Here is a 25618-nt window from a genome sequence, read left to right as displayed (position 1 = left end):
AAAAAGAAGCATAGGGTGACCCCTAGAAATCAGTTATTTTTTTATTTCCTATTATACATTGATTTCTCATAAATTATTTGTTCTAGACGCTTTTTAAATTTTAGATAGATGTTTTTGCTAAAGTAACCATGTTGCTTTCTCATTCCGTTGGAAAGTTATAATTAATTTTTTTGGTGAAAAATATGGCATTTTCAAGTGTTATTATTTAAAAAAGGAGCCAGTGGATATTAATGCTATTAAATGCATTTAAAACATCGTACTTTCATTCATATTTAGCGTAAAAACTACAATAACCTTTTTTGCTTGTCTCGATAATAATTAACATTTAAAAAGGGTGTAGTTTTTAACGTGAACCGGTCATAACTTTTCAACCAAATGAGGTAAAAACTTGGTTGATTCAGCAAAATTAATTTCGCACAAATGATTTAACAAATGTTAACAACAGAGAGTTCAAAATCTTACTCTCCCCTACCAAATCGCTTAAGTGTGATGTCCTGATGGTCCCAATCCCCAATATAGTTAGATATATTAAAATCCCATAACTGCACAAATGGTGCAGAAAGCCCAAACTGACATTCACCTTCTGCCTCATTTCATCTCTTTCGATCTCACACGACACTGCAGTTGGATTAATGCAAAAGCTTGAACAAATACCAATATCCTGACCATATTCTCCGTAGTACCTACGTAGCCAGTGTCAATGCGGCCTTCAATATTTTTCCAAACACTCACTCACTTCAACACGAATCTAGCAAGCCAGGGCAGATGTCGGAACTCGGAAAAACTGCACCACAGGATGCACAGAGAGCAATACCGGCACCATGGTAACTGCCAACGCATCCTACTGTATCTCAATTTAGTGGAAATTACCCTCCGGAACTGTATATTTTCTATTTAATCACTATCAGTTCGGATGCTCTTTAAACTTGATTGTGCGGAAATGCCAACGCTAGCCTCCACCAAACGCCACCAACATAACCACATTCAACTTTGGATAAATAGAGTGCCGATGTCGCAGCCATCGTCATCGTGGGCTGAAGAGCGGTGTCACATCCCAACGCTAAGGAGGCTACGGTTCGAGCCACACAAGGCGTGGCAGACCGTGCAGAATAGATTAGTGCAGAGAGTCGTTTTTGACACCATGCCAAACCAGAAAGTCATCAACCAATAATGGGATCTGGGAGCCGATTTTGGAAACTGCTGAGTGGGTTTTGACAACCAGCTGAGTGGGCAGATATGTATAATGGCATTACAATTCCAGTTTTTGCTGGCATAAATACGCTTATATATATGTTAGAGAAATCCGTGACACTAAAAAGTCATTATTTAAATGTTGCGTGATAACCGTACAGCTCATGCTTCATATCCTAGGGATAAATTTCCTGCTTCAGAATAGCCAACACACTTGTCATAAGAAAGTGAACCGAATACATTGGTGCATGGCTTCATAACAATGTATGATTGACTTTCAACACACGCCAGAGAGTGCATTTTGAAGGATTAGGGAGCTGCCGTATTTGCATACTTGCAATTAGTACAGGAAAAGGGAGAGCAGAAATAAGGAAAATACTCCAGTTGCATGCCTGGGCATACATTCGCAGCAAGCGGGGTGTTATAGTAGTATTCATAACCATAACAATTAAAATCGCCCCTCGATACACGAACCAGTAGGCTATGCGTAAATGTGTTCTCACGTGGCGCTCGAAATTTAATGAGTAGCGTGCATTTAATACCGGTCATAAAATATAAAATGTTACACACTTGTTTTCTCCTTCAGCTCCTTCGTACGGTTAAGCAATTTTCACTCCAGTTTGTTGCATTGCAGCAGTGCATGGATTAAATTCAATGGGATGCGGTTCTGGTTATATTTGTGAGGGTGTAGTTGCAGTTGTGAAACAAGAGCAAACATTTTTTTTGTCTATATTTATGCGATTGCACTATTTTGACTCATCCACTGAACGCGCATTCAGGGTATAAAAAATACCAAATGACAATTAAAAAAAGCTTTCGTTGATGGCTATTTTCATAGCAACGCGTATGTTCACTACTGGACTAGGCTACTACGATCACCACTTACTCGTATGCACTATCGCATGGGACGGTAGCTGTTAGAGAGGGTCTAGTACAAGAGAGGAGCGAATTCAAAACAAACTGTCTTGGCAACCTACACCTAGATGATTTCTAGCAACACTGCCAATGTAATCTGCCTTTGACAGTTCATTTGGCTCAAAACCAGCCATTCCGCTCCTCTCTTATACTAGACTCTCTCTCTAGTAGCTATTATAGCGTAAATTAAATTGTACAGCAATAACCATATCAACGGGGAACAAAAAGCTTCAGCCTCGTCCTATGATACATGGTGACGCGTGTTCCTGCACTAGTTGTGCTGCTGCTTTGACCGCAGAGATTCTGCAGAGCCCTTTTCCACCTTCCGAACATAGCAAACCACAACGCACTCAATCTACATAAACATGAGATGTAACGCCCACATTCGACCTTTGTAATTAGAACATTGTTTACGTAACCACACGGGATCTAGGTCAAATAAGCGTGTATGTATACGCGTAATCTTTCGACATAGCTCGCTTAATACACCACTAAAAGACTGCGGTGGGACTAATTATAATTCTTTATTTTCTGTTATCTTCCAGGAATCTCGTCCCTCTCCAGTTGCGGTGATCCAGATCGCCTTCCCGAGCTGCCACCTGGAGATGAACAACGCCTGCAACGTGCTGCCCTCAACCTGCAACAAAAGCTGATCTTACGTGAATGGCTGAAAGAGCACCGACTGCAGCATCATTACTCTAGGTGAGGACTGTCGGGAAATTACTAATAATTATCAACATGAAAAATACAATCAAGACAGCCTGAGCACATATCTAATAAGAACTCTCTTGTCTAGCCAGGGCTTAAAATAATCAATGATCTCGTGCCTACTTTGATCGCGTTCTGATGTATACAATACACCATCGCATTGAGGTCACAACTTCCTTTAGAAATTACTATCAATCAAACTGCGGCCCCTCCCTTAAATCATCCCGCGTTGGAAAATGACTATGCAAATGCATCAAAATTGCTTGCCCTACAAGTCCATCCTGTCATCATCACCACGATCATCACAGGAACACCTACTCCCACCCCTACCTAACCTCCATCCAAAATTCACCCGACACCCATTGCCGCATTGTAAAGTGCACATGCAAGAAAACAAAAAAAGGAAACCCGCAGAACACAAACATGGCATATGGATGGCTGCAAAAAGGAAGCAGGCGGAAGACACCCATTCATTGTCTTGTAACCTTGCATGAAATTTTCACATTGTTCACATAAGCTCCCGCTTACAAACGTTCTCCACACACACACACACAGCAACACACATCTCCGCTTGTGTCGGTTACAAGAAGCAGAATTGTTCATTACGACGTCGTACCCGGTAGGTGAAGACAGTTCAAAAAGCACCCCAGAACAAAACGCCCGATGCGCTTTCCCGTTTTTATTTTATTAATTTGACAAGCAGCATTGCTAGTTCAGTGCCTTAACTAACATTTCTGCACAAAACATCGGGCGTTTTGCCCCGGGGTGCATTTTGGCCTGTTCTACCCTAATTGTTTTCATTTCACTAACCGCTGCTTCGCTTGTGGTCTCCACGCGCGTCACTTGCTAGCAGGTCAGGAACGAGAGAAAAGTCACAGTAGCCTGTAAAAACGCTCCAGAAGTAGTTGGGGAAAAGTAAGCGTTGGTTGTAAGTTCTATGCGTAAAAAGTGATTTCTATGTTTACTTCTATACTGCTATTATGTTTCTGAAACTCTGAACCATGCCTGCGCATTCAGGCAGTCTCATGCGGAATATGCTGAAACATGATTTACTGTGCTACAGCAACTTTAAAAAACTACAAGGGTCCTATGGGGTTGTACGCAATGGTGACGTACGATTACGTGGTCTTATGTATTAAATCTTATTTGTTAACTGCAGCAGGAGCTTATGTTTTGTGTAGGAATAGGAATTTGAGCGGGGTTCTCTCTGTTTATACTCTTTAGTATGACGCGCTTGACATATATGAGCCCCAGCGACTCACAAGGAACTATAGCGGATCGGTTTCTCCCTCCTTCTATGGATGCTCATGTGGGCTTTTAAATAAACACCGTTTGGTGAAACCGGGTGGAATTCAACTTTGAAATCTGTGTTAGGGAAATCGCTTTTCGCAGCCAATCGGTGATAATTTTGATTATCATAGCAACAGTTTCACATTCCTGCAATTTTCAATAGTGACATTTTGAAAATTTATAAAGTCTTACTTTTAACAGATTCGTAGAAAAAATTCCTATCGATTGGCGTATTAAGAATTAAAATCCATCATCTCTGGCTCAAAATCAGACCACTTTCACGCCGTGACCGTCTTTGGTTTTTGGAATTGCACCTCCAATGTTGCCTTCAAGAACATGGTATGTTAGATTTAGACATATCTAGATAAAACTGGAATAAGGCGTAACAGATTTAGTAAAAAATGACTTCTCTCGATGATTTTTAGGAATTCAAGGCACGCCAACGCAAACCAACATTACCGCCGGGTAGGGGAAGTCTTACCCTACCTGATAGTGATGTTGATTTGCGTGGGTGAAACTTGACTTTCAAGACATCATCGAAAGAAGTCAGTGTTTACAAAAGCTGTTACGCCCTAATTCCAGCTCTATCTTGATACATCCAATTGATGACCTTGACAAATGTCCAAAAAATACTCTTTTACAAATTTATTGTGGCCCTGAAAAGGACCGTTTTGTCGTGATGGTTGAGCTATTAGGGTGTTGAACACAGAAGAGGCTGTATGTTGTTTGGAATGAGGGTGACGAGCTTGGCATAGATGGCCCACAGCTACTGCTACGAGGAACTACTGATTCCGATCAATAGCGGTGCGGCTTCTTCCTTCTTCTATGGATACTCATGTGGGCTCCAGCTTTCGTTGTGTACTGGAGAACAATGTTCAACGCCGAAAGCACTGCTGCTGCTGCAGCTGATGCCGACGACCGGACACCACCACACTCGGTGATTGGAACTGAATCCGATCAGCGGTTGAGGCCAGCCTTGATAGCTATCTGCTTGCAGGCAGCCTTTCGTTGTGTACTGGAGAAAGCCACCACTTACCACGCGCTGTATTAGGGAAATCGCTTTTCGCAGGCAATCGGTGATAATGTTAATTATCATAGCAACAGTTGCTCATTTATACAATTTTGAATAGTGACATTTTGAAAAATGATAAGGTCCTAAAATGTGTAGAAATATTTCTGATCGAATTGTGATACAATTATTGATATTGGTCAAGGGACAGCTGAGTTATAAACGTTTCAAAATCTTTCATAATTTTGTTACACGTTCCATTTTCGGTATTCACAAAGTGTACCCCCATATAGAAATCACAGACGTAGTCTTACGTCAAAAAAGTTGAATTCTAAGAGATAAATACAATTTTAAATGCTAAGATGAAAAAGAAGAATGCTAAAATGAAACAGTCGGAAGAATTAACTATCAATTTTAGTGTCCTCTTTCGCGGTCCTCTTTTAAGTCCCCGCAAGGTGTTTTTGTGCTTTTGCTGCCCCCTCGGTAGAGTTGACATTTAATACTATTTGTATCAAAACAATCACATCAAAAATCAGTGATGTCCCATTTATTAATTAGTGGATTAGTTTTTGTTCGCTGTGCCGTCATTTTTCCACCAATGAGAGTGCAGAACATGTTTAAAGCGATGGATGATAATTCTCTGGAGAAGCTAATCCTTACTTGGCATTATATAAGTGATTACAAATATGTTACTGCTCGGTTCGTTAATCGATTAAAAATCGGACATCATTAGGCCGTTTGTAAATAATGAGCCAATTTGAAAGAGATCGCAGCTGATCGCAAATTATGTCGCAACGGTAACTGAAAAAGCACACTGACCGGTTGATATAACATTCTTTAATTAATACCATTAACCTAAATCTTGACAATAAGTTCAAAATTAAAGCATAATGGGGGAGGAATTGGATAACAATTTAAAAGAAAAAACATTAATATTTGATATTCAGTAGGCAGTAAAATCAACAATCAATTTGAAACTAACGATTTTAAAATGGCTCACTACTTGACTAGCCTATTGGTCCCAAGCAAATCGATAAACGCACCCCATTCTAGTATAAATTCCAGTACTACACTAAAAAAAATGAGGGGTTCGTGGATTTTCCTATGTTTCGAGGGGTGTATCGATTAGTTTGGGACCGAAGATAGTACCAGAGCTGAGCAAAAAAGTTGAGCTCGTTTCTTCGGGACCTTCTGGTCTGCTCATTTGTATGGTAAAATTCAATGCTAAATATTATTTTAATATATGGACTAGGCAAATGGACAGACAGGCAAGGACACAGTCATTAGAACTACAACTAACGTTTATTAGATTCTGAATGTTGTCTTTACAGCTTAGGAGCTAGTTTGGGAATGCCAGCTTTTGATCTTCCACAAGCACTTGTCGGTTTTTCAAAGCCTACTTCTTCACTCCCTCCCGATTGTGGAGTCCAATAGTTCGGAGTAGATTTTCGTATCTTCCAACGTCCAAAGCTTTCGTGAAAATATTTGCCAATTGTTTTTCAGTCCTAACAGGTTCCACCCGTACACGTCCTGCTGCGATGTGGTCACGAATAAAATGATGCTTGATGTCGAAGTGTTTTGCTCGTTTACACTCCAAGTTTTGGGCCATTCCTATACAGCCAGGGTTGTCTTAATAGATGGTCACAGGTTTTGATATTTTCGCACCCAGATCGCACAAGAGTCCAGATAGCCAAATTGATTATGCCACATCAGCGCTCAACGCTACGTATTCAGCTTCACTGGAGAAGGTGGCCACCATTGTTTGCTTCTTGCTTGACCACGAGACTGTGTTTCCATTTAACTGGAATAAGAACCCACTCACCGACTTTCAACCCATGGTATCCGTTGCCAAGACTGCGTCAAATCCACGAGAATATTCCAAAAGCATATTCATTGTACCTTTCATGTACCTCACCACTCGTTTCAAAGCAGTCCAATGTGGTTATTCTGGTTGCTGCTGAAATCGTCCGAGATACCCTACTGGCAAACAAATGTCCGGTCATCTATTCCAGTTCATCATGGACCGCTGCCAACCAGTGGTTCCGATCACCAAGTAATTCTTGCACTGATAACCACTTTAGATTCCTTTTAAATAGCTACTTCGTTCATAGAGGTTAGTTGTGATGTAAAGAGCGACCGTTTTTGCATGCAGAGCAGTGAATCTTTTAGGCTCCATCCTATTATATAAGTTTGTTTGAATAAGAGTGCCTCCAAAACCACTGCGGATCGAACTCTTTCGGAGATGCACGGAATAAAAATATTTTCGGTAAAAATGTGACGCTGTACTGTTAGAACACATTGTATCATCAATCGCCATTTTATTTTAAAGGCTTTGTATTGTTGGTCTAAAACGATCATCAATCGCAGTGGTTTTCTGTGATGTACGGGGCTCGGTGGTCTGATGGTGACCGTTTCTGCATTTTAAACAGACAATTTTGAGTTCACTACCAGCTCCCTTTACAATATTGAATTGATAGTGACGCATCATGTGCTCCTCAGGATTTACATGACAGTGAATTTGTCCTTCCAACTTACCAAAATATCATTCCCATGAAAACCGTGAATATTAAGAGGTATACTCGGTTTCTAGTAATGACAGATGTCCTCTCTCGAGGACATGGCTGGTGACTGTTATTGATCTTAAAAGTACTGATTCGCCGGAGCTTGCGCACAAAAAATGGATGGCTAATCTCAAGCGCCGTTCATTTCATTCGTTGTGCAAATTTCGTTGGATCTGGTCAATAGCATCTACGAATTGTATGGTTTTTTTGCATTTGTATTCAGCTGTTGTACACTTCAGCAAACGATTCTTATCTTTATATATTGCAGTAATTTGAAGGTAAAGAATCCTTTTTGAGATGATATATAATTTATTCTTCAGAAACTATATGTGGCTCCAGTACGTATGATTTTTATTCGGTAATAGACTTTAATTAATTTAATATAAAATGCAAAAAGGTCTAAACTCTGCTAAAACAAACTAATATTCATGATTCATGATCCTTTTCCTTTCAGACTGGTTACCATCGAGGTCACATCGCTCGAGGACGTCTACTGGCTCGAGGACTCCCGTGCCAGTCAAATACTGGGCAAAGATTGGTCCGGCTGGTCCCAAGCACGCCAGAAGCTGCCCACGTCCAAATCCAACCTGGAAGCTTTGAAGGCCGATCTTTGGTCAACCGTGGTCAAGTCCAGCCAGCACCAGGACGCTTGGACATGGGGTGGAATGTTGGTGGTCTCCGTGTCGGTGGCCGGTCTGGTGACCCTGGCCGCCATGACGCAGCCTTCGTTGGCACCGGAAGCACGACATTCCCTGCTACAGTACGTAACTGGCAAGTATCTGCTACCGGCCAACTGCAAAGTCCACTGGGACTGGCAAGATCCGGCCATCGTCGGTGGAACCATGTGCTTTACGGTGCGATTCCATCAACGGAACGGTCAAGCCTACCCTATCTGTGATACAGACCAGTTCTTCGTGGAAGTGACCGAAGGTACCCGTAAGATCATCACCATCAGTGAGTTAGGATCACCAACCGATCCAAACAACGCAAACATTGCCAAGGTCAAATTCACCGTCCGAACGGCTGGACAGTACAAAATCTCGGTGCTGATCGGATCGAGTCACATTGCCGGCAGTCCCTTCCTGAAAACCTTTATTCCAGGTCCAATGGACGCCCGTCGATCACGACTGATCCGACCGGCGAGTACCGTAGTCTGCTGCGCCGGGGCACCAACATTCCTGCACATCGAACCACGTGATGAGCACGGCAATACGTGTCAGTTCACGCCCGAGTGTGATCCCATCAAGGGCTACAAGATCGACATTTTCGATCTCTACGGTAACCATAGTGATAAGTACTGCAATGCGATCACACTTTCCTACGATAAGGTCAACTCGAGAATCAGCCTTACCGCTCTGTTCCCGGAACCTGTGTGCCTACGGGCTGTCATAAGCTACGAAACGCATCCGATCCCGAACGGAGAATTTGATATTATCGTCCTGAGCAGCAGCGACACGACGCTGGTGCATAAGAATATTGCTTCCAGGAAGCACAACATTTGCTACGAAGCAAAACTATTCGGCGTTTTTGGCCAACAACGGTGGACCAAACCACGGAAGGTGCTTTGCTACGTTGGACCAAAGCAGGTTACCATTAAAGAAATGATCCTCAAAATCATTCCCAAGCGGATCGCCACTTTTCGGTTGTGCCCTTCTACCAAAGTAAGATCATCTGCTCGTGAACCTATAGTAGAACCATGAAAAACAATGCCAAATTTCCTTTCATTTCAGTTCCACTTCCTACCACCGTCCAATATCCAGGTGAATAACAGCCACGGAGCGATCTTCATCATCGACGACGGTTGTCAACCGAAGATTGAACTGGCATCCAAGGAGCGCAATGTAATCGCGGCAACCTTCACCCATTTCCTGCTGAAGAACATTGGTGGCTCGGAGACGTTCAAAGATAAGCAGGACTTTTTCTACCACGAAGTGAGACTCGTACGCTCAATCTGGAACCACGGCACATGACATTCTTATGGGAGTTCATTTCTGTTCTTACTCGTTACAGGTGCGCAAGTTCCATTCCAACTACTACCATGAGAAGATTTCAGTCAAAGTACAACGGGACAAGATCCTCGAATCCAGCATGAAAGCGACCAAGCACTTCTCCGTGTCGGATTGGTGCGGCAACTTTGAGGTTACATTCCAAGGCGAACAGGGTAGGTTGCGTGAAATCAGTATACCATTAGAAGTAAACCAATATTTTCCCATCCGTTCAGGCATCGATTGGGGAGGACTGCGGCGCGAGTGGTTTGAACTAATCTGCAGTGCCCTGTTTGATCCCCGCGGGGGTCTCTTCTGTACATTCCACGATAAAAGACAAGCACTCGTACATCCTAATCCAAATCGACCTACGCATCTTAAGTTGAAACACTTTGAATTTGCCGGAAAGGTTGTCGGAAAATGTCTATATGAAAGTGCCCTCGGAGGAACCTACCGGCAACTGGTGAGGGCGCGATTTTCCCGTTCGTTCCTGGCACAGCTAATCGGGCTCCGAGTGCACTACAAGTACTTTGAACAGGACGACCCGGATCTGTATTTATCTAAGATCAAGTACATCTTGGATACGGACCTGGACAACAGCGAGAATCTGGAGCTTTACTTTGTGGAAGAAATTTACGATACGGGTGGTCAGCTGGTGAAAACCGTCGAGCTCATTCCGAATGGGGCCAAAACGAGGGTCACAAACGCGACCAAGAACCAATATTTGGATGCCTTGGCACAGCAGCGGCTGTGCAACAACGTACGAGAGGAGATTGATAGCTTTCTGAAGGGACTGAACGGAGTCATTCCGGATAATCTGCTGAGCATATTTGATGAAAACGAATTAGAGGTGATTGGGTGCAATTATGCAAAATATAAAATAATCTATTTCCAATTATTCACAGCTATTGCTTTGTGGCACCGGGGAGTATTCGATAGCCGATTTCCGGGCCAACCACATCGTGAACGGAGGCTCGCCGGAGTTCCGAAGGGTGCTGGGGTGGTTCTGGGCAGCGGTAGGCAACTTTTCCCAAACTGAAATGGCGCGGTTACTGCAGTTCACGACGGGATGCTCACAGTTACCGCCGGGAGGCTTCCAGGTAAAAATAGGCAGAATGAAGCTTGTTTGCAACTTGACAATAAATTCAACGTTTCTCAATTTGTTTTTATTTTAAGGAACTGAATCCACGATTCCAGATAACGGCAGCACCAACGTTTGCAAATTTACCGACAGCACACACTTGGTATGTTTAGTAAGATTTCTTAATAGGGCAATGCATCACATCATTTGAGCAGTTTGAAATGACATATTGTACCATTTGGACTTAACCACGGGACGGGGTAGTATTATGAAATTGATTCTTGCAAAATGATAGACAACAGAATTGCACAACACATTTTTAAACGGTGAGGCATCAGAATCCAATAAATCGATCTACCTATACTGATTCCTAGTCCTGGCAACTTCGAACTGGAGGAACAGGATTTTTCAGTAATCAAAGAAACACATCTTAGTCCTTGTTACTTGTTATGCCTTGTTGATAGTGACAACACTTGGATTTGTCCACCGAGGATTATCTTGAAACAAGGAAAAACTGAGATAGTAAGTCTTCATCTTTATGATTCCTAATCTTCTATTCGTTGTTCCCTAGATTGAAGTGGTTAAGACTAGGGTTCTGATGCATGGTCATTATCGGCGTCATTGCTTAATTTTGTTGCTAAGGAATTCCAATTTGGACTGACAAAGGGGCGCGCCTTTGGAGGGTGTTTCAACACTCCGAAGAGTATAAAAGCGACACCTTTCAATTAGAGTGATAAATGCAAGAATGACAACTTTAAGAAAATCGAATACTTCTTCAATTATCAGTAGTGATAGAGCAATACGACTTTCACTAAACTAAGGTCACGGGATATACTACAAAAGATCAAATTACTGGCAGTGGTGTTATGTCCCGAACAGAGGAAAAAAAACAATCCCAATAATAATTTTCCATTTGCGAAAACATGTCCTTGAACGATTTTGAAAAATAAGCCCCACCCTACCGTACACCTGTTTACATGTCAGGGCTCGAAGCGCAAGTTTTTTTTTTTTTTATGCCAATTGATTTATTTTTTCTCACTATTTTATCAAATGCTGACCTAAGAAGTTTAAGCATTACTTTAGGAAAAAGTTTACTAAATTTACCATTACGAATCTATCTGATCTATATAAATTTACTAATGTCCAATATAATCTAAAATGTTATTTGAGAATATTAACCATTTACAATTTATTACGCGTTTTTCAATATAAACTGCTGAGCAATCAGTGTTTGTAAGTTCTGATGAGGGTCTTTAAGACGGGAAGGGTAACTTATTTGGCAAAGAGGTTTTTTTCAATTCTTGTTAAAAAAAAATATTATTATTTGAGTCACTTTCAAGAATCTGCTACAATTAAAAATATTACCGATGTTGGGTATTGAACTAAGGACAACAGATTTAACTATATATTAGAATATATTAACTATTCAAGCAAAACGGCTAATGGAATTGGATTCGAATTTTGAAGGAACTCATTCCTAGGGAGTTCTTGTTGTGTGGTTGGAGTCGCTGGAGGAGGAATTGTTTAGAGATGACTAGAGAAAAATATGCGTGGAAGCATCGGGAATGCGCTCCCGAGTCCCGGGTGAAGTGATTTGGTGAGTACGTTCCAGTTGAAGATTGTTGACAAGTGTATTTGTGGTGATGCAAATTATGGTTTAGATGACGCATGGCTTCAAACATTGTGTGTATCCAAATAAAACATATTACATACTAAATACGGACAGGGCATCGTCTACTGACCATTGCCGCGGGTATATCGTGGGAGTGCCAGGTACCCGGTTCAAGCTTTAGTTGGCGGCGGTGGCTCTTCTTGACCTTCTACCCCCTGAGTAGTTAGTGTGAATAAGGGCGTCTATGTGATGTTTTGCTGTACCTGTTGTGGACATCTAGTGCATCTTGTTCCCTTAACTTGTTGAGGACACCCTGTCTTGCCTCAAAAGTTACCCTTTTTAAAGTACTACCCAACAAACATTGGAAGCTGAATAAGAGCTTATTCAGGCAAAAATAAGCTTCTTCAGCATAAAAATGGCTTATCCAGTCTTTAATCAGCCCAAATTGTTTGTTGGGTAGTCTTCACAACATAAAGGACGCCATTACGGAGCATGAGATTTGATCAAATTATTTGCAGTTCTACTTGTCCAACGCCCCCGGCTGGGTGAGGGATAGATGTTGACACACATACACACACACACACACACACACACACACACACACACACACACACACACACACACACACACACACACACACACACACACACACACACGCACACACACACACACACACACACACACACACACACACACACAACTCATTCCTAGAGAGTTCTATGAAGAACGTGACAAAAACATCCGGTGAAATCTTCTCTCAAGGTACTTCTGAGGAACTCTAGATTCATTGTAAAACCTATGCAAAATACTAAAATAGTCCTTAGCAGTGTTGGGAAAATATCAGCGGTAGGAATATCAAGCTAACAAAACTCACCAGCTGCAAATCTCACCAAACTGTGGAGAGGTTGAGTTTCATGATTTTTTCTTTGCACCCGAACGCAACCGAAACTTCCTGCGGTCGCTTCGTGTCTACCATCGGTGAAGAGAAAAAGGAGATTGCATTATTATACCTTCTGTTTCTCAGAAAACGAAGTGCAACAGAATCATTTTTGCGTCGATTCAACTCTCAGCTTCAACTTTACCTCGTTGTGAATAGTTTCGCAATATCAAAGGAGCTTGTAAAATCAATATCAAGTATGATATTTTGCTCCAATATCACGTAATGGCAAGTAAACTTGGAGGAGAAATCTTAAACAAATTTGAAGAGAGCTGCAAGTGAATTCTTAGGAGAAATTCAAAGAGAACTCTGAAATAATTCAAGAATTCTGAGCAGAACTGAAAAGAATATCCTATAGCAATTCCAAACAAATTTCAAGAGAACTCCAGGTGATTTTTTTCAGGAGTCTTTGATTTATACGAGGATGAAACACGAGCGTAAATTTCGGGTTTTCACTTAACAGATACGGCGCGGTTACTGTACCGAAAAAAAAAAAGTAGAAGGGTCTGTACCTAGGGGCACGAACGGAAGCTTGACGTAGGACCGGTAGTGGACAGAATAAATGTGAAGAGCATTTAGTTCTTTTAATTGATCAATTATCTATTATCTCAACTCTTTCCGTTTTTGAATTGTAGGCGTACCAAATTTGTAGTAAATTTTTTCAAGAGAATCAATCAAAATCACTTGCACCCCTGCTTCCAAGGTTGGTTACAAGATTACAACTCTGGAGAGCATTTTGTGTGGTCGTTGGGGGCTTGTGGTTCTAAATATGGACAAACAAGCACAGATAAATTCTATTCCAACTCTTTACTGATGTAAGCTTGATGGCCCTGAAAAGGGCCGTTTTATTGAAGAGGACATCCATGGCCACTTACGCTTGGGGTGTTTAGTGTAGGTGACAGCATCTTGGATCTTATTTTCCAGGAACACCTTCAGCACACCTCGTAGATCAGACCGGAAAAACGTTTGGCACCACCACGGCGAGCCAGACGACCGATGGCGGTTATCTCGAAGAACTTTGTGATGACGCTTGGCAACTCCTTTGCCACGACCAGTCAATTGTTGCTTGTTGGGTTATAGAAGAGTGGACTAGCCACCACCTTCCTACTGCTGCTATTGCTGTTCACCACGCCGTCCGAAGCGAAAATGAGCTAATACCTTTTTTTTTTCTTTAAATGATCTTTATTTCTTGTGTTTACATGTATGAATTTTTAAGTGACACAGATGCGTCTTTTCAACTTTAGTACATTTGAGATTTTAATTATTATTTAAAGTACCTAGTCCTATCAGGCCTGTTTTAGAGAATGACCACCTTGGTGGGATCGGTGAGCTAATGCCATACAGCAGCGCTCTTTTATGTCTTTTCAGGTTAAAGCAGAATGATGTGCAACTTAGTGGTATAAAAGCTACAAAGACTCCTCCCATTATGAGTAGTTTGCTATCAAGTAGCGACGCTGGCTCTTTTCCTTTTGCGTACACGGCGAATGAGAACGACCCCAATTTGAGTTTAGTTCACTCATAGTCGCCAATAGTGCAGGAACTTAGCGATGAGTAAATTTGTCTCATGGTTTCCTGTGGAAAAGCTTAAAAATCTGCCAGAAAATGAGGAAATTGACGAAAATTTTATTCAGTCTCGGACTGAGTGAATCCAATTTTTACTTTTCTCAAATTCAGAAATTTTTCCCTGGAAAAACCTGGGAAAACATGAGGCAAATTTACTCATCGCTGAGTTCCTGCACTTTATTTCTTATTTCTGAGATAACTTAACTCAAATTTGGGTCGATCTCATTCGCCGTGATATCACCTTGAAAGATATTGGCGCCCGTGGTTAGCGTGATTACCTCTCACCCCAGCAGGCTTGGGTCCAATCTCAGTCGGCGCCTCCGGCATGTTCTAAGGCATAACATCTCTGATCACGCCTTCCTTTGGGAAGTAAAGCCGTTGGTCCCCGGTTTCGTTGATGGGTCGATTGGTAGAGTCCAGGTGTGGAAGCTGCCTCCCTGGCGTCGGTAGAATTGGTCCTCAGTACGGAAAACAAATCTCGCGTCACTTTTCAATAGGTACTATCTACATTGATCGATTCTTTTCATCGACACTCTCTTTCGTAAATAATTCGGCTTCACAAATGTTTCCTGACGTCGAATTGGATGCTAGATTGTTGCTTCTTCCATCGAAAATATCCGGCCGTGGCGATTCAAAGTTAATCAAGGTTGATCAAAATAATGTGTACCCATGCTTCCAGTTTGATTGCATGACCATTTTGTGTGGTCGTTGGTTCTGAATCTGGACAAACAGGCATATGAATTCTATTCCTACTCTTTACTGTAATAAGCTTGGTGGCCCTGAAAAGAACCGTTTTGTTGCCAAAGTTGGTGATGAATTAACCTCCGAAACCAAACAGAGTGCGTCTCTGTCACTTCAAAACGTAGATGGCACCCATGGCCGCTTACGCTTGGCGTGTTTAGTGAAGGTGACAGCATGACGGATCTCATTTTTGAGGTACACCTTCAGCACACCTCGTAAATCAGACCGGAGATACGTCAGACACCGCCACGGCGAGCCAGACGATGCATGGTAGTTATCTCGAAGAATTTGCGTTTGGTTCTGAATATGGCGATGAGTGTGCAAAATATTACGCAATTCCATCTTCCCTATTCGCACGCGCCCGAGGATCGAAGGCGAATGCCACTTCCACTTGTTTCGTCTACTTACTACTCTCTGACGACTGCGCTGGGGAAGCAGTATATGCATGTAGGTAATTGGTGGATTTGTTAGTTAATTCGACGCTTTTGGATAATGCTGAACATTTACTAGTTTTGCAATAGTTTCTTGTTGAAAATCAGCATTGTTATCAATGCGTAGCCATATTTCTGATCAATTGGTGATAAAATTATTGAAATTGGACGAAGGGCAGCTGAGTTATTAACGTTCAAAATCTTTCTTAATTTGTTAAATGTTCCATTTTCGGTTTTCACAAAGTGTACCCCCACATTGAAATCAAAGACGTAGTCCTACGTCAAAACGATTTATTTCCCTCTCAAAAAAAAAATATTCCCAATAATTTCACTGTCGAACAACTTTTTCCTGCTTTGTCTGATGGTGATTCGTGAGGCAACTTTGGAAGAAGAAAACTGATAGCGTGATAGTGGAACAACTGAGGCTACACCTAACTGACCTACACAATAGCGAGAGAATGACTACTGTCAGAGTGCTTTTCATTTTAATAAGCGCACTGCGTTTCTGACGCCGAAAGGTGCATTGGAGATGGATTCCAATTTGAATTCAAATTATTTAACTTCAAAGTGATCTAAACCTAACAGTATTTTTCGGGAATTTGCTAAATAATACGCTGCAAAAATAATTTATAATATGAAAAGTAAATTAAGAAAGTGTTCTTCAGAAGATTTTCAAGAGTATTATGAGACATATTAAAATGGAATTTTATTTTTATATTAAACTAGCTGAGTGGTCCCGGCCTAGCTCGGAATTCAATATTAGCTTAAGTTTTGCGCCGATTCAAAAAAGCATGATAATTGTTTTTTTGTTTCATTTGTATTGGAGCACTCCCCCCCTTCCAGAGGGGTTTTGAACCCTCATAAGAACCTTTCCCGGCCCCAAAAACCCCTGCATACAAATTTTCACGCCGATTGGCTCAGTAGTTTCCGAGTCTATGAGGGTCAGACAAACAGACAAGAATTCATTTTTATATATACAGCCATTCCATAGCAAAACGATATAGTGCTTCTCAGAATTTCATAATAATTGGTAGTTTTGTTCCTTATTTAAAAATTTTAGACCCGTGTTTTTTTTATTTTTCTCATTAGGGTGACGATTTCCATGTTAGGGTGGTCCAAAAATCGATTTTTTTCTATTTTTTAAAAAAAAAATAATGAAGGATATTAAAAATATTTTTAAGAAAAAAAAAAAAGTTTTAAAAAATTGGAGTTTTGTATTGAAGAACTAATATTGTATTTGTTTTTTATGGTTTTCATGGTTTGTAGACTATGGGCGTAACACGTTTTTAGGCTTTTATACACAACATATAAAAAATCAGCTATGTAATTTTCTTCGTTTTTGAGTGACGATTTTTTTAAATTTATCTTCAAAATATATCGCCAAAATCGAAATACGAATAAAAATAGACAAGTGCGTCACCATTAGGAACCGCGTCAAATAGGAGCTGGCACGGTAGCTGAATTTCGGGCATAAATTTCATCGAAGAGAAAGAAATTTCTACATGCTCTTCTGGATCAAAATCAAAATCAAAATTCAAGATATGGGACAAAATTAAAATTCTGATGCTTAGATTTTTCTAGATTTTATGCTGAAAAAATTGTATGATCATGAATTTTGAAAAATCTTCAACATTCAAGGAGTTTTTTCCTTAATAAAACTCCCTGACAAAAAAAAATATTTATATTTTTCAACATAACAGGGCTGGTAGCGAGTTACTTTTTAGTGACTTGGTCACTTTTTTCAAACCAGTCAATAAAAAGTCTTTTTTTTTAAGGCCTTAAGTCACTTTTTCTTGTAATAAGTCACTTATTAAACTTTTTTGAACGTGAATTTATTTCAAGATTGATCATTCTTCTGGATAGGCCCACATTTTTGTTCTAGTTTTGAGCAATTAAAACTTGACGACGGGAAAGGATTTTTTTTTACCTTTAATTGTTCTTCTCTATCTACAGGGTGTCCAATCATTTGGCTAAATAAAATTCCCTGAGTTTTTAAGGCGGATAATTTCCAGGTTTATAATAAGAATGCTATTTATGAAATGCGTTAAAAAAATGTTTTTGGCGCAAACGTTTTTAAGTCATGTCTTAAAGAAACAGCTTTACTATCAAATCCATTAAATGTTGAAGATGGCTAAAAATCTCTATAATAAAGGAAAAAAAAATAAATGTTAAAGTTGAACACTTACTTCATTTTAGTAAGCCTAAGATCACAACATGTTTAATGTCTTGACGTTTCGTACTAACAAAATTGTGGAAACTTTAATGAAGTTCTATCGATCTCAGAAAAGCTAGATCTAGAGATCTTTGGGGGATTCCAGAAATCTTAAGGGGAAGTCCCCGCAACCTTAGCTCAGACTATTGAATTGGTTTAAAGATCTATAAGCGTGAATTTAGACAAATTCAGGATAGTTCCTTGAGGTGCTGAAATAAAACCCATAAGATGTTCCGAAAGATTCAGTACAGAGACTTTCAGAAAATTTATGAAAACTTCAGAAATATTTCAGGAACTTCACAGAAATTCAGAGAATTCCAGGGATGTTTGAAGATGTTTACGAGAATTCCATTTATTTTAAAGCATAACCGAGATCTTCATTAGAGTTGAGAGTTTTAAGGAAGCTTCGAGAACATCAAGGCAGATCAGAGAATTAAAGGGCAGTTCAAAAAACAAATTCAAGGAAATTGCAGAAACCAGAATTTCCGGAAACTTTGGTTCGCTCAGAGAAAATTTCTGGAACGCATTAAAAATTATATGAACATCCGGAAAATGTGAGAGTATTTCAAGGGTGTTATATCGTGGAAATTTCAAGATCCAAAAAATCGAAAATTTAGCTAAGTTAATTAGAGAACATCAACGAAGTGCCATTAAATAAAAAAAGGCGAAAACTTTTAGCAAGCACCGATATTTTCAAGAAATTCCAGAGAACTTCTAAGAAATTTTTATAATTTTAGATTGTTTCATTATATTCAGTGAAGTTCCGAGTACATCGAGGACGATCGGATAACATCAGAAAAATCACATCAACTTGAGGAAATTTTCAACGACTTACAAGGAGTTCCTTAGAATTATGGGATATTCCGAGAATTCTATGATTGATCCGAAAACTGTAGAAGCCTCAGGGAATTATAAATATATGTATCAGAAAATTTACCGGAACATTTGTTTATTTTTGTTTATTTGTTATGGTTGCATCAACAGACTAGAAATAGTCCCAATGATGTGTTGTAAAAAAAGTACAGATTATACAGACGACATACATAAACTACAGTAACTACAGTTACAAACGAAAATAACTTGGAAAGCATTATCAAGTTACTAAAAATTAAATTTTACACTTAGCATTTGATCAATTTAGAGAAATTAAGGTAAGCATAGAAAACTTCTTCCAGGGAAAATTAGTGATTTACGGCAAAGTTCCGTGAGCGTTTATAAACTTGTAGAACTTAAAGGCAATTAAATCAATTCCAGTAAAATGGTGGGTTCTTCTAAAAAATACCAAGGCAGGGCAGTATAGAGAATTTTAAGGAAATTGAGAAATATTTTGGGCAGTTTTAAAAACTTCAGGAAACTTTATACTATTGAAGAAGTTATAAATTAGTTTTGATAATTTGAACTTCGGACAAATCTTGATAACTTCAGTGAAAATCCTAGAATTATAAATTATTTCACTGCGGAAGCCTAAAGAAGCTCCTGTAATTTCAGAATAACTTCGAAAACTTCACAGAAGTACAGAGATCTTCAGAAACATTTCGAGAACTTCATAAAAGTCTATGGAACTTAAGGAAAAATCCGAGAACTTCAGGAACTTTTATGGACATTTCGGGAGTATCTCAAATAAGTTTAGTAAAGCTCCAAAAACAAAGTGAATTTAAGGGGAGTTCAGTTCCTTTAGTTTCACTAAATTAGCGGGAAATTTCAAGAAGTTCCCAGATTGTCAGAGACCTTTAGAGATGTTACGAAAATTATTGAGTTCAAGTTTACACAACCTTAAACATTTTTAGAACAGTTCAAGTAAATGCATGGTAGTACAATAAGCTTCATAAGAACTGCAAACACTTTAGAGAAGTTTCGAGAACTTCGAGAAAGATATTGATCTCGCTAATAAAGCTCTAAACAACAACAAAACTTCAAGAAAGAAAAGATATCCTCAGAGCAGAGATATTCCAGAGCAGGGAATTTACATAAATTAAAAAAAAAGTTTCGACAAATTCAGTGAATTGTTAACAAGATTGCAGATTCATGATCGTCGGGAAAATTGTGGAAATTTTAGGAAATCCGAGAAAGTTTAGAGGAGTTAAAAAATGGTGAGAAGTATTGCGAGCATCAGGTTAGATTCTCAAACTACAAAAGAACTTCAAGGCAGTTTAATTAACTTTAGGAATATTTTGGGAACTTTCATGTTGTTATGAAGACCTCAAAATAGTCTATTCCATATTCAACGGAGATTTCTTATGAAAATTCGCTGGGAGTTTACTATCTTAGGCTTAGGCTTCACATGAAGTCTAAAATTCCTCGAAGTACCATGCAATCAGATTGCAGGTGATGTTTTCTAATGGATTTTTTTTCCAAAACTCCCGTGAAATGTCCTTAGAAATTATAATAAAATTCCATGAGTCTTAAAACTTTGCAAGGAATTTGACTGCAGACTCTTAAAAACTTCTTGAAGCATTGTAACTTTTCAGTTCAGAATTTATAAAATTTGTAGAAAATATGCATATTCTAGAACCAAAAAAAAAATCATTTGAAGTCTATGAATTTAAAAATGTATTTGTTACTGAAGATTAATCCATTCTGGATCTATAAAGTTCAATAAGTGAATGAAAATAACTAGAAATATTAAATGTTTTTATTTTAAAATGCATTCTTAGTAAAACAATTATTAAATTTCCTGAGTAATGATAAGATTCCCTGATACTTCCAGGTATTTTCAGGAAAAATAAAATTCCCTGCGAATGTCCGGTTTTTCATGTTTTCCCAGGTAGTAGAAGCTTGGAGGTTCAGTCATAAACTTTCTATTGAATATTTCGCTTTAAAGGTTCCTATCGTACATATTTAAGTGTTTATGAGAATCTAATTGAATAAGTCTAATCAGAACGACTAAAATTAGTAGTAGAAAATTCTTCTCTTAGGTCACTTTTTAGTCACTTTTTTACAACTATAAGTAACTATTTGGTCACTTATTTCTTCAACATGGTCACTAAAATCACTATTTTTGACAGCATTGATCGCTACCAGCCCTGACATAAGAGAAAATGAGAAGTTTTAAAGATCCAAAACTAGCAGAAATATTTCGACAGTGAGCATGCATAAGGGCCTATACGCGATGATCGATTCTCTTCGTCGATTTTCTCTTTTGTTAATAACTCGTTAGATTTAACGTTTCTCGGTGCGGTTGCTGTTGCTTTTGATAGCCAATACAACCTGTTACTACTCTGCATTGAACAAATTCTAGAAAATTGTTTCGCTTAGCTGTAGCAATGCAAAGAGAAAATCGATGAAGAGAATCGATCATCGCGTATTCGCCCTTATGCATGCTCACTGTCGATTTGTAGAGCCGAACTTTGAAATGTGTTTAAGATTGTGAACTTGAAATTTATCAAATGTTTTGCACTATTTTTTTATATTCTGGCACAAAAGTAAACTTTCACGATCTTGCACTTGGAATAAGAAGCTTAAAGGTTTTGATTTTCTTTATGAGATGTTCGACTTAACTAGCTTAAGTAAATGTTGAACTTTAACTTTGAATGGGTTTTATTGTAAAATTAATCTATTAATACTGATTGTCATGTCTTACATCGTTTCTAGAAACAAAATTGTTGTTTTACTACAAACAACACATTTTTAACGCAATTAGAAAACAGCTTTCTTATAAGCATGGACAATTTCTGGACAATTTCTGTAAAATTTCTGGAAAAACCTGAAGAACTTACGGAATACTATTTAGTCATAAAAGTAGCAACCCTACATAAGAACCCAGCTAAAATCTTGATTCAATTTAATTAAATGAATTTACAAGAGAATATGACGAAGGTATATTTAAGAAGCCCCAATAATTTCATATAATATTGTTTGAAAAACAACAGTGATACATCATTTATATTGACTGCAAGATTTGAGATGATTCCATTGTTCTGAAACATACTGTTTTGTTAGAATAATTCAATACCAGTAAGGTTAACTTTGACATAAAATTATGTTGATAAATATCGCATTTCCAGATTTCAATTCCAATACCCGTATGTAAGCATTTTAATCAGTCTGTACTGGCAGTCATACTTCACAATATTTTCCTATTATTAATAAAAAACTGGATGAAACTGGAAAAAAAAAATCTCAAAAAGTAAGAGGTTGTATCCAAGACACGACCGTAGATTTGACGTAGGATTACGTGCTCAGTAGGGTTAACTACCCCATTTCCAGCCTATTAAGCACAACCCGCACTTAGTCTCTCATAATCTAGCGCAGTTTAGCACCAAACCGAATGTTATTATTATTATTGATGACTTCCAAATTTATTTACCTTTCCGTACGTACCGTAATATTTGATAAAGAGAAACTAATCGTTGAGATATTGTCAAAAGTCTAACACAGCTTCTTGACGCCAAACTCGGCCTACGGATTCTGAACTCGGTCTAACGCATTGAAACGCAATTGAAACGCCAATGAATTCACTTCGACCTATCGGATGAAGATAAAAATGGAATCGGTCCGAGCGCTTCTTTTGTTTTTGAGAATAATGGGTGCAAATCTTCATATCACGCGTTCTCATTGACTTCGTTTCGTAGCTTATTAACTAAAGTATCGTACCAAACGCATAATTGACTTGTTAACTCTAAAATCATGGATTTATTTGAAGTTTTCTGCTCGATAGGCTCAAAATGGGCGATTAGGCCGAAGTAGTTCTCTACCCTATCAATATTTAGCGGTTGTGCTAGGGAAACACAACTGTGAAACAGTTGGACATTTGTGTAATATTCCATAGTGACCTAATGAAAATTGATAAAGTGTTCATTATAGCAGATTCGAAGAAAAATTTCTAATCGATTGGCTTGTTTAGAATTAAAATCCATTATCTATTAACAGAGTTATAGGTTTTGTAACGCGGTCGATTTGGTTTTTTGAAATTGCATTCCCAATATGTTGCCGAAAGACGTAATCCTACGTCAAAAACTGGATGATTTTAAACTTTAACAGTTTAACTGGATGCGTTCAAAAAAATTGGAAGAACAAATGAAGAAAAAATTATGCTTTTGAAAATCCCGACGATGCCGACTGGGATTAAACCCAGGCCCTTTGGAGTGAGAGGCAATCACACTGTATTTGCAATATTGATGCATACAATCAAAAATTCAGAAAATAAGGGGGAAGGGGAATTGGCTCTTATGTAAGCCTATGGATCAAAAAGATTGGGCCCATCGCTAAAAATCTTCTGTTATTAAATTTTTCTTAGAACAATGCGTCATCCGGACTACACAAAATGTCGCAATCTGATCGTCAACTTTACTTCAACGTAAATCTCCAGTTGTTTGCTTCCCACGGCAACAACAAAAGCAAACGAGCTGTAAACAATGAACAAGCACAGTAACAATAGTTGCTGTCGAGTGAACCGCAGCGAAAAACACACCGTTAAAAATTTAGTTGTCACAAATTAAAGCTATTTAATTTCACAGCAATTTTAGCTGAAACGAGCGAAACAAATATAACAGTGAAAAAAAAACAAACAAGTCCACTCGTGGCCAGAGCCTACTCGATCTCTTCAATTTAACAAAAAAAAAACAATTCTCAACCCAATCGGGGGGTTTCCCATAGTTCTCTATGTATTTTATACACTGCATCTCTAATAAAATGACATATTTTTTTTTTTGTCTATTTCAGTTTCAACCAACTCTGCCTGCCAGACTACGAGAGCTACGAGCAGTTCGAACGGGCCCTGATGTTTGCCATCAGCGAAGGAACCGAAGGCTTCGGTATGGTTTAATTCAGAACGAAAGACGCGTGGATCGAGCAATCGCACGAAAGCCTGGGAAATCTCAACAAACAACACAAAGCACAAAACAAAACCTTGATATATGTAGTACTAGAGTAGTTCTAGCTGACCAAGAGAAAGTACGTCAATTCTGTGAATTTTACTATTTTTATTTTTTTTCCTAAATAGCAAAACCTAAATATATTAAATAGAAAAGGTGGCAAATCTATATCGAAAAACTTGAAGCTTTAGTCGTCTTGAAATAGGAAATCAGTTTATTGAATTATACGAACCCATTGCGACACCCGTAGCCAGTTGAATCGCTTTCCAGTTAAAAAATATATCCAAAAAATTGCAAAACCAATATAAACAGTGCGCTTTCTTCGTCTGGGCAGCGACTCTCTTCAACATTACGTAAATGTATGGGTGAGAATGGCAAACTTCTCTTAAAAGGTGCCAAAAGGATACGAATCAAGACAAGCGTGAAGGTTAAGTTATCGGAAATGAATTTCTAGCATTTGTGCCAAATCAGTGACGAAGAAATGGATGGCCACTGCATTTCGCCTACCCTATTCTCATTATTTAGCATTTTTAGAAATAGTTTCGAGATAGGTAAACATTCAGAGCGGACATTAGTGAGGAGGAGACGCTTACCTTATAATGAAATCTTATTTAAGTTTGGACGGCGCGCCTTAAAACTAGTAGGAATTTACAAATTCAAAAACATTTGATATCAATAAGATCGAAAACGCGATAAACGGATATAAGGGATAACAAATGAAGTTATGTGATTTCTAGATGATTAAGCGTTCAAACACTCTCATTAGATCAAACTCACCCGAAACGTATCAGCATTTTCTTTATTTAAATTTCCACCCAACCAAAACTAGTTAGTATGAACTACATCATTCCATGTGAAATAGCTGTATGTTTAAAAAAAATCAATCTGGCGAATAGCAGAAAAAAACAAAATAGAATCTGATGCAGACAACAAACTCATGGTTCTGTGATACTTCAGAATGAAAACAAATAGTAGTTACCGCATACCTGCAGTCAAAATTTTGTTGTATTCATTCTTTGTCGAAGCTTCCCCTCTTACTGTGCTCTATACGATAAAATAGATAACAATTAGCGGCTAGGCAAACACAATTTAATTGTAACCAATCTCTTAAAGTTACTTTCAACAGATTGACAAACCAACGGAACCCATTTAAGCAAGCGCTCAAAGAACGATTCAGTGCAAACATGAAGAATTAAGCAGGCGGCATTCGATTCAAATTTGGTTAGTGCAGCAAATCAAAGCAACCATAAGCGAAAAATTCTTCAATAATCAGTCAATGACATTTACCCGATAAGCATCCAAATAGTAATTCCTCCGTCAGTAGACCAAAGTTCGAGTCGATTTGTGTGAGTTTTTAATTCAGATTGAAATATCACATCTCCTTGCAAATATAGTATATAGATACTATAGATTCCATAGATAAGCGTATGCAACGCTGATTTTTGCAACAATTAATCGAGGAGTGGTATCCGTAATACTTCCTGATTTTTGGGAATGGTGATGCATCCTTTCGATTTTTAATTTACTTTACTTAATTTACTCGAGAAAAAAGGATAATGAAATGAAAAT

At 38.8% G+C, this 25618-nt stretch overlaps 1 protein-coding gene across 11 annotated transcripts in view; it reads left to right on the top strand.

Moving 5' to 3' along the window:
- LOC135717494 (apoptosis-resistant E3 ubiquitin protein ligase 1) overlaps positions 1-25390 on the top strand; it is a 75792-nt gene extending 50402 nt beyond the window's left edge. For 8 of the 11 annotated variants that reach the window (XM_065239597.1, XM_065239605.1, XM_065239606.1 and 5 more), the window contains 8 exons: positions 2652-2808; positions 8129-9335; positions 9405-9614; positions 9685-9835; positions 9896-10509; positions 10565-10759; positions 10836-10903; positions 23898-25390. In XM_065239597.1, the coding sequence (XP_065095669.1) occupies positions 2652-2808; positions 8129-9335; positions 9405-9614; positions 9685-9835; positions 9896-10509; positions 10565-10759; positions 10836-10903; positions 23898-24000 (2705 nt within the window). In that variant the 3' untranslated portion in view covers positions 24001-25390. The remainder of the gene's footprint in view (positions 1-2651; positions 2809-8128; positions 9336-9404; positions 9615-9684; positions 9836-9895; positions 10510-10564; positions 10760-10835; positions 10904-23897) is intronic. The other 3 variants (XM_065239599.1, XM_065239607.1, XR_010520319.1) reach the window with 2 other exon arrangements.
- The last annotated feature ends 228 nt before the right edge of the window (positions 25391-25618 follow it).

The sequence above is a fragment of the Ochlerotatus camptorhynchus genome, unplaced genomic scaffold (assembly GCF_037179485.1).
Source record: "Ochlerotatus camptorhynchus isolate MF236.1 unplaced genomic scaffold, CSIRO-AGI_Acam_v1.1 ptg000057l, whole genome shotgun sequence".
Lineage (NCBI taxonomy): Eukaryota > Metazoa > Arthropoda > Insecta > Diptera > Culicidae > Ochlerotatus > Ochlerotatus camptorhynchus.
This window is presented reverse-complemented; position numbering and strand designations above follow the sequence as displayed.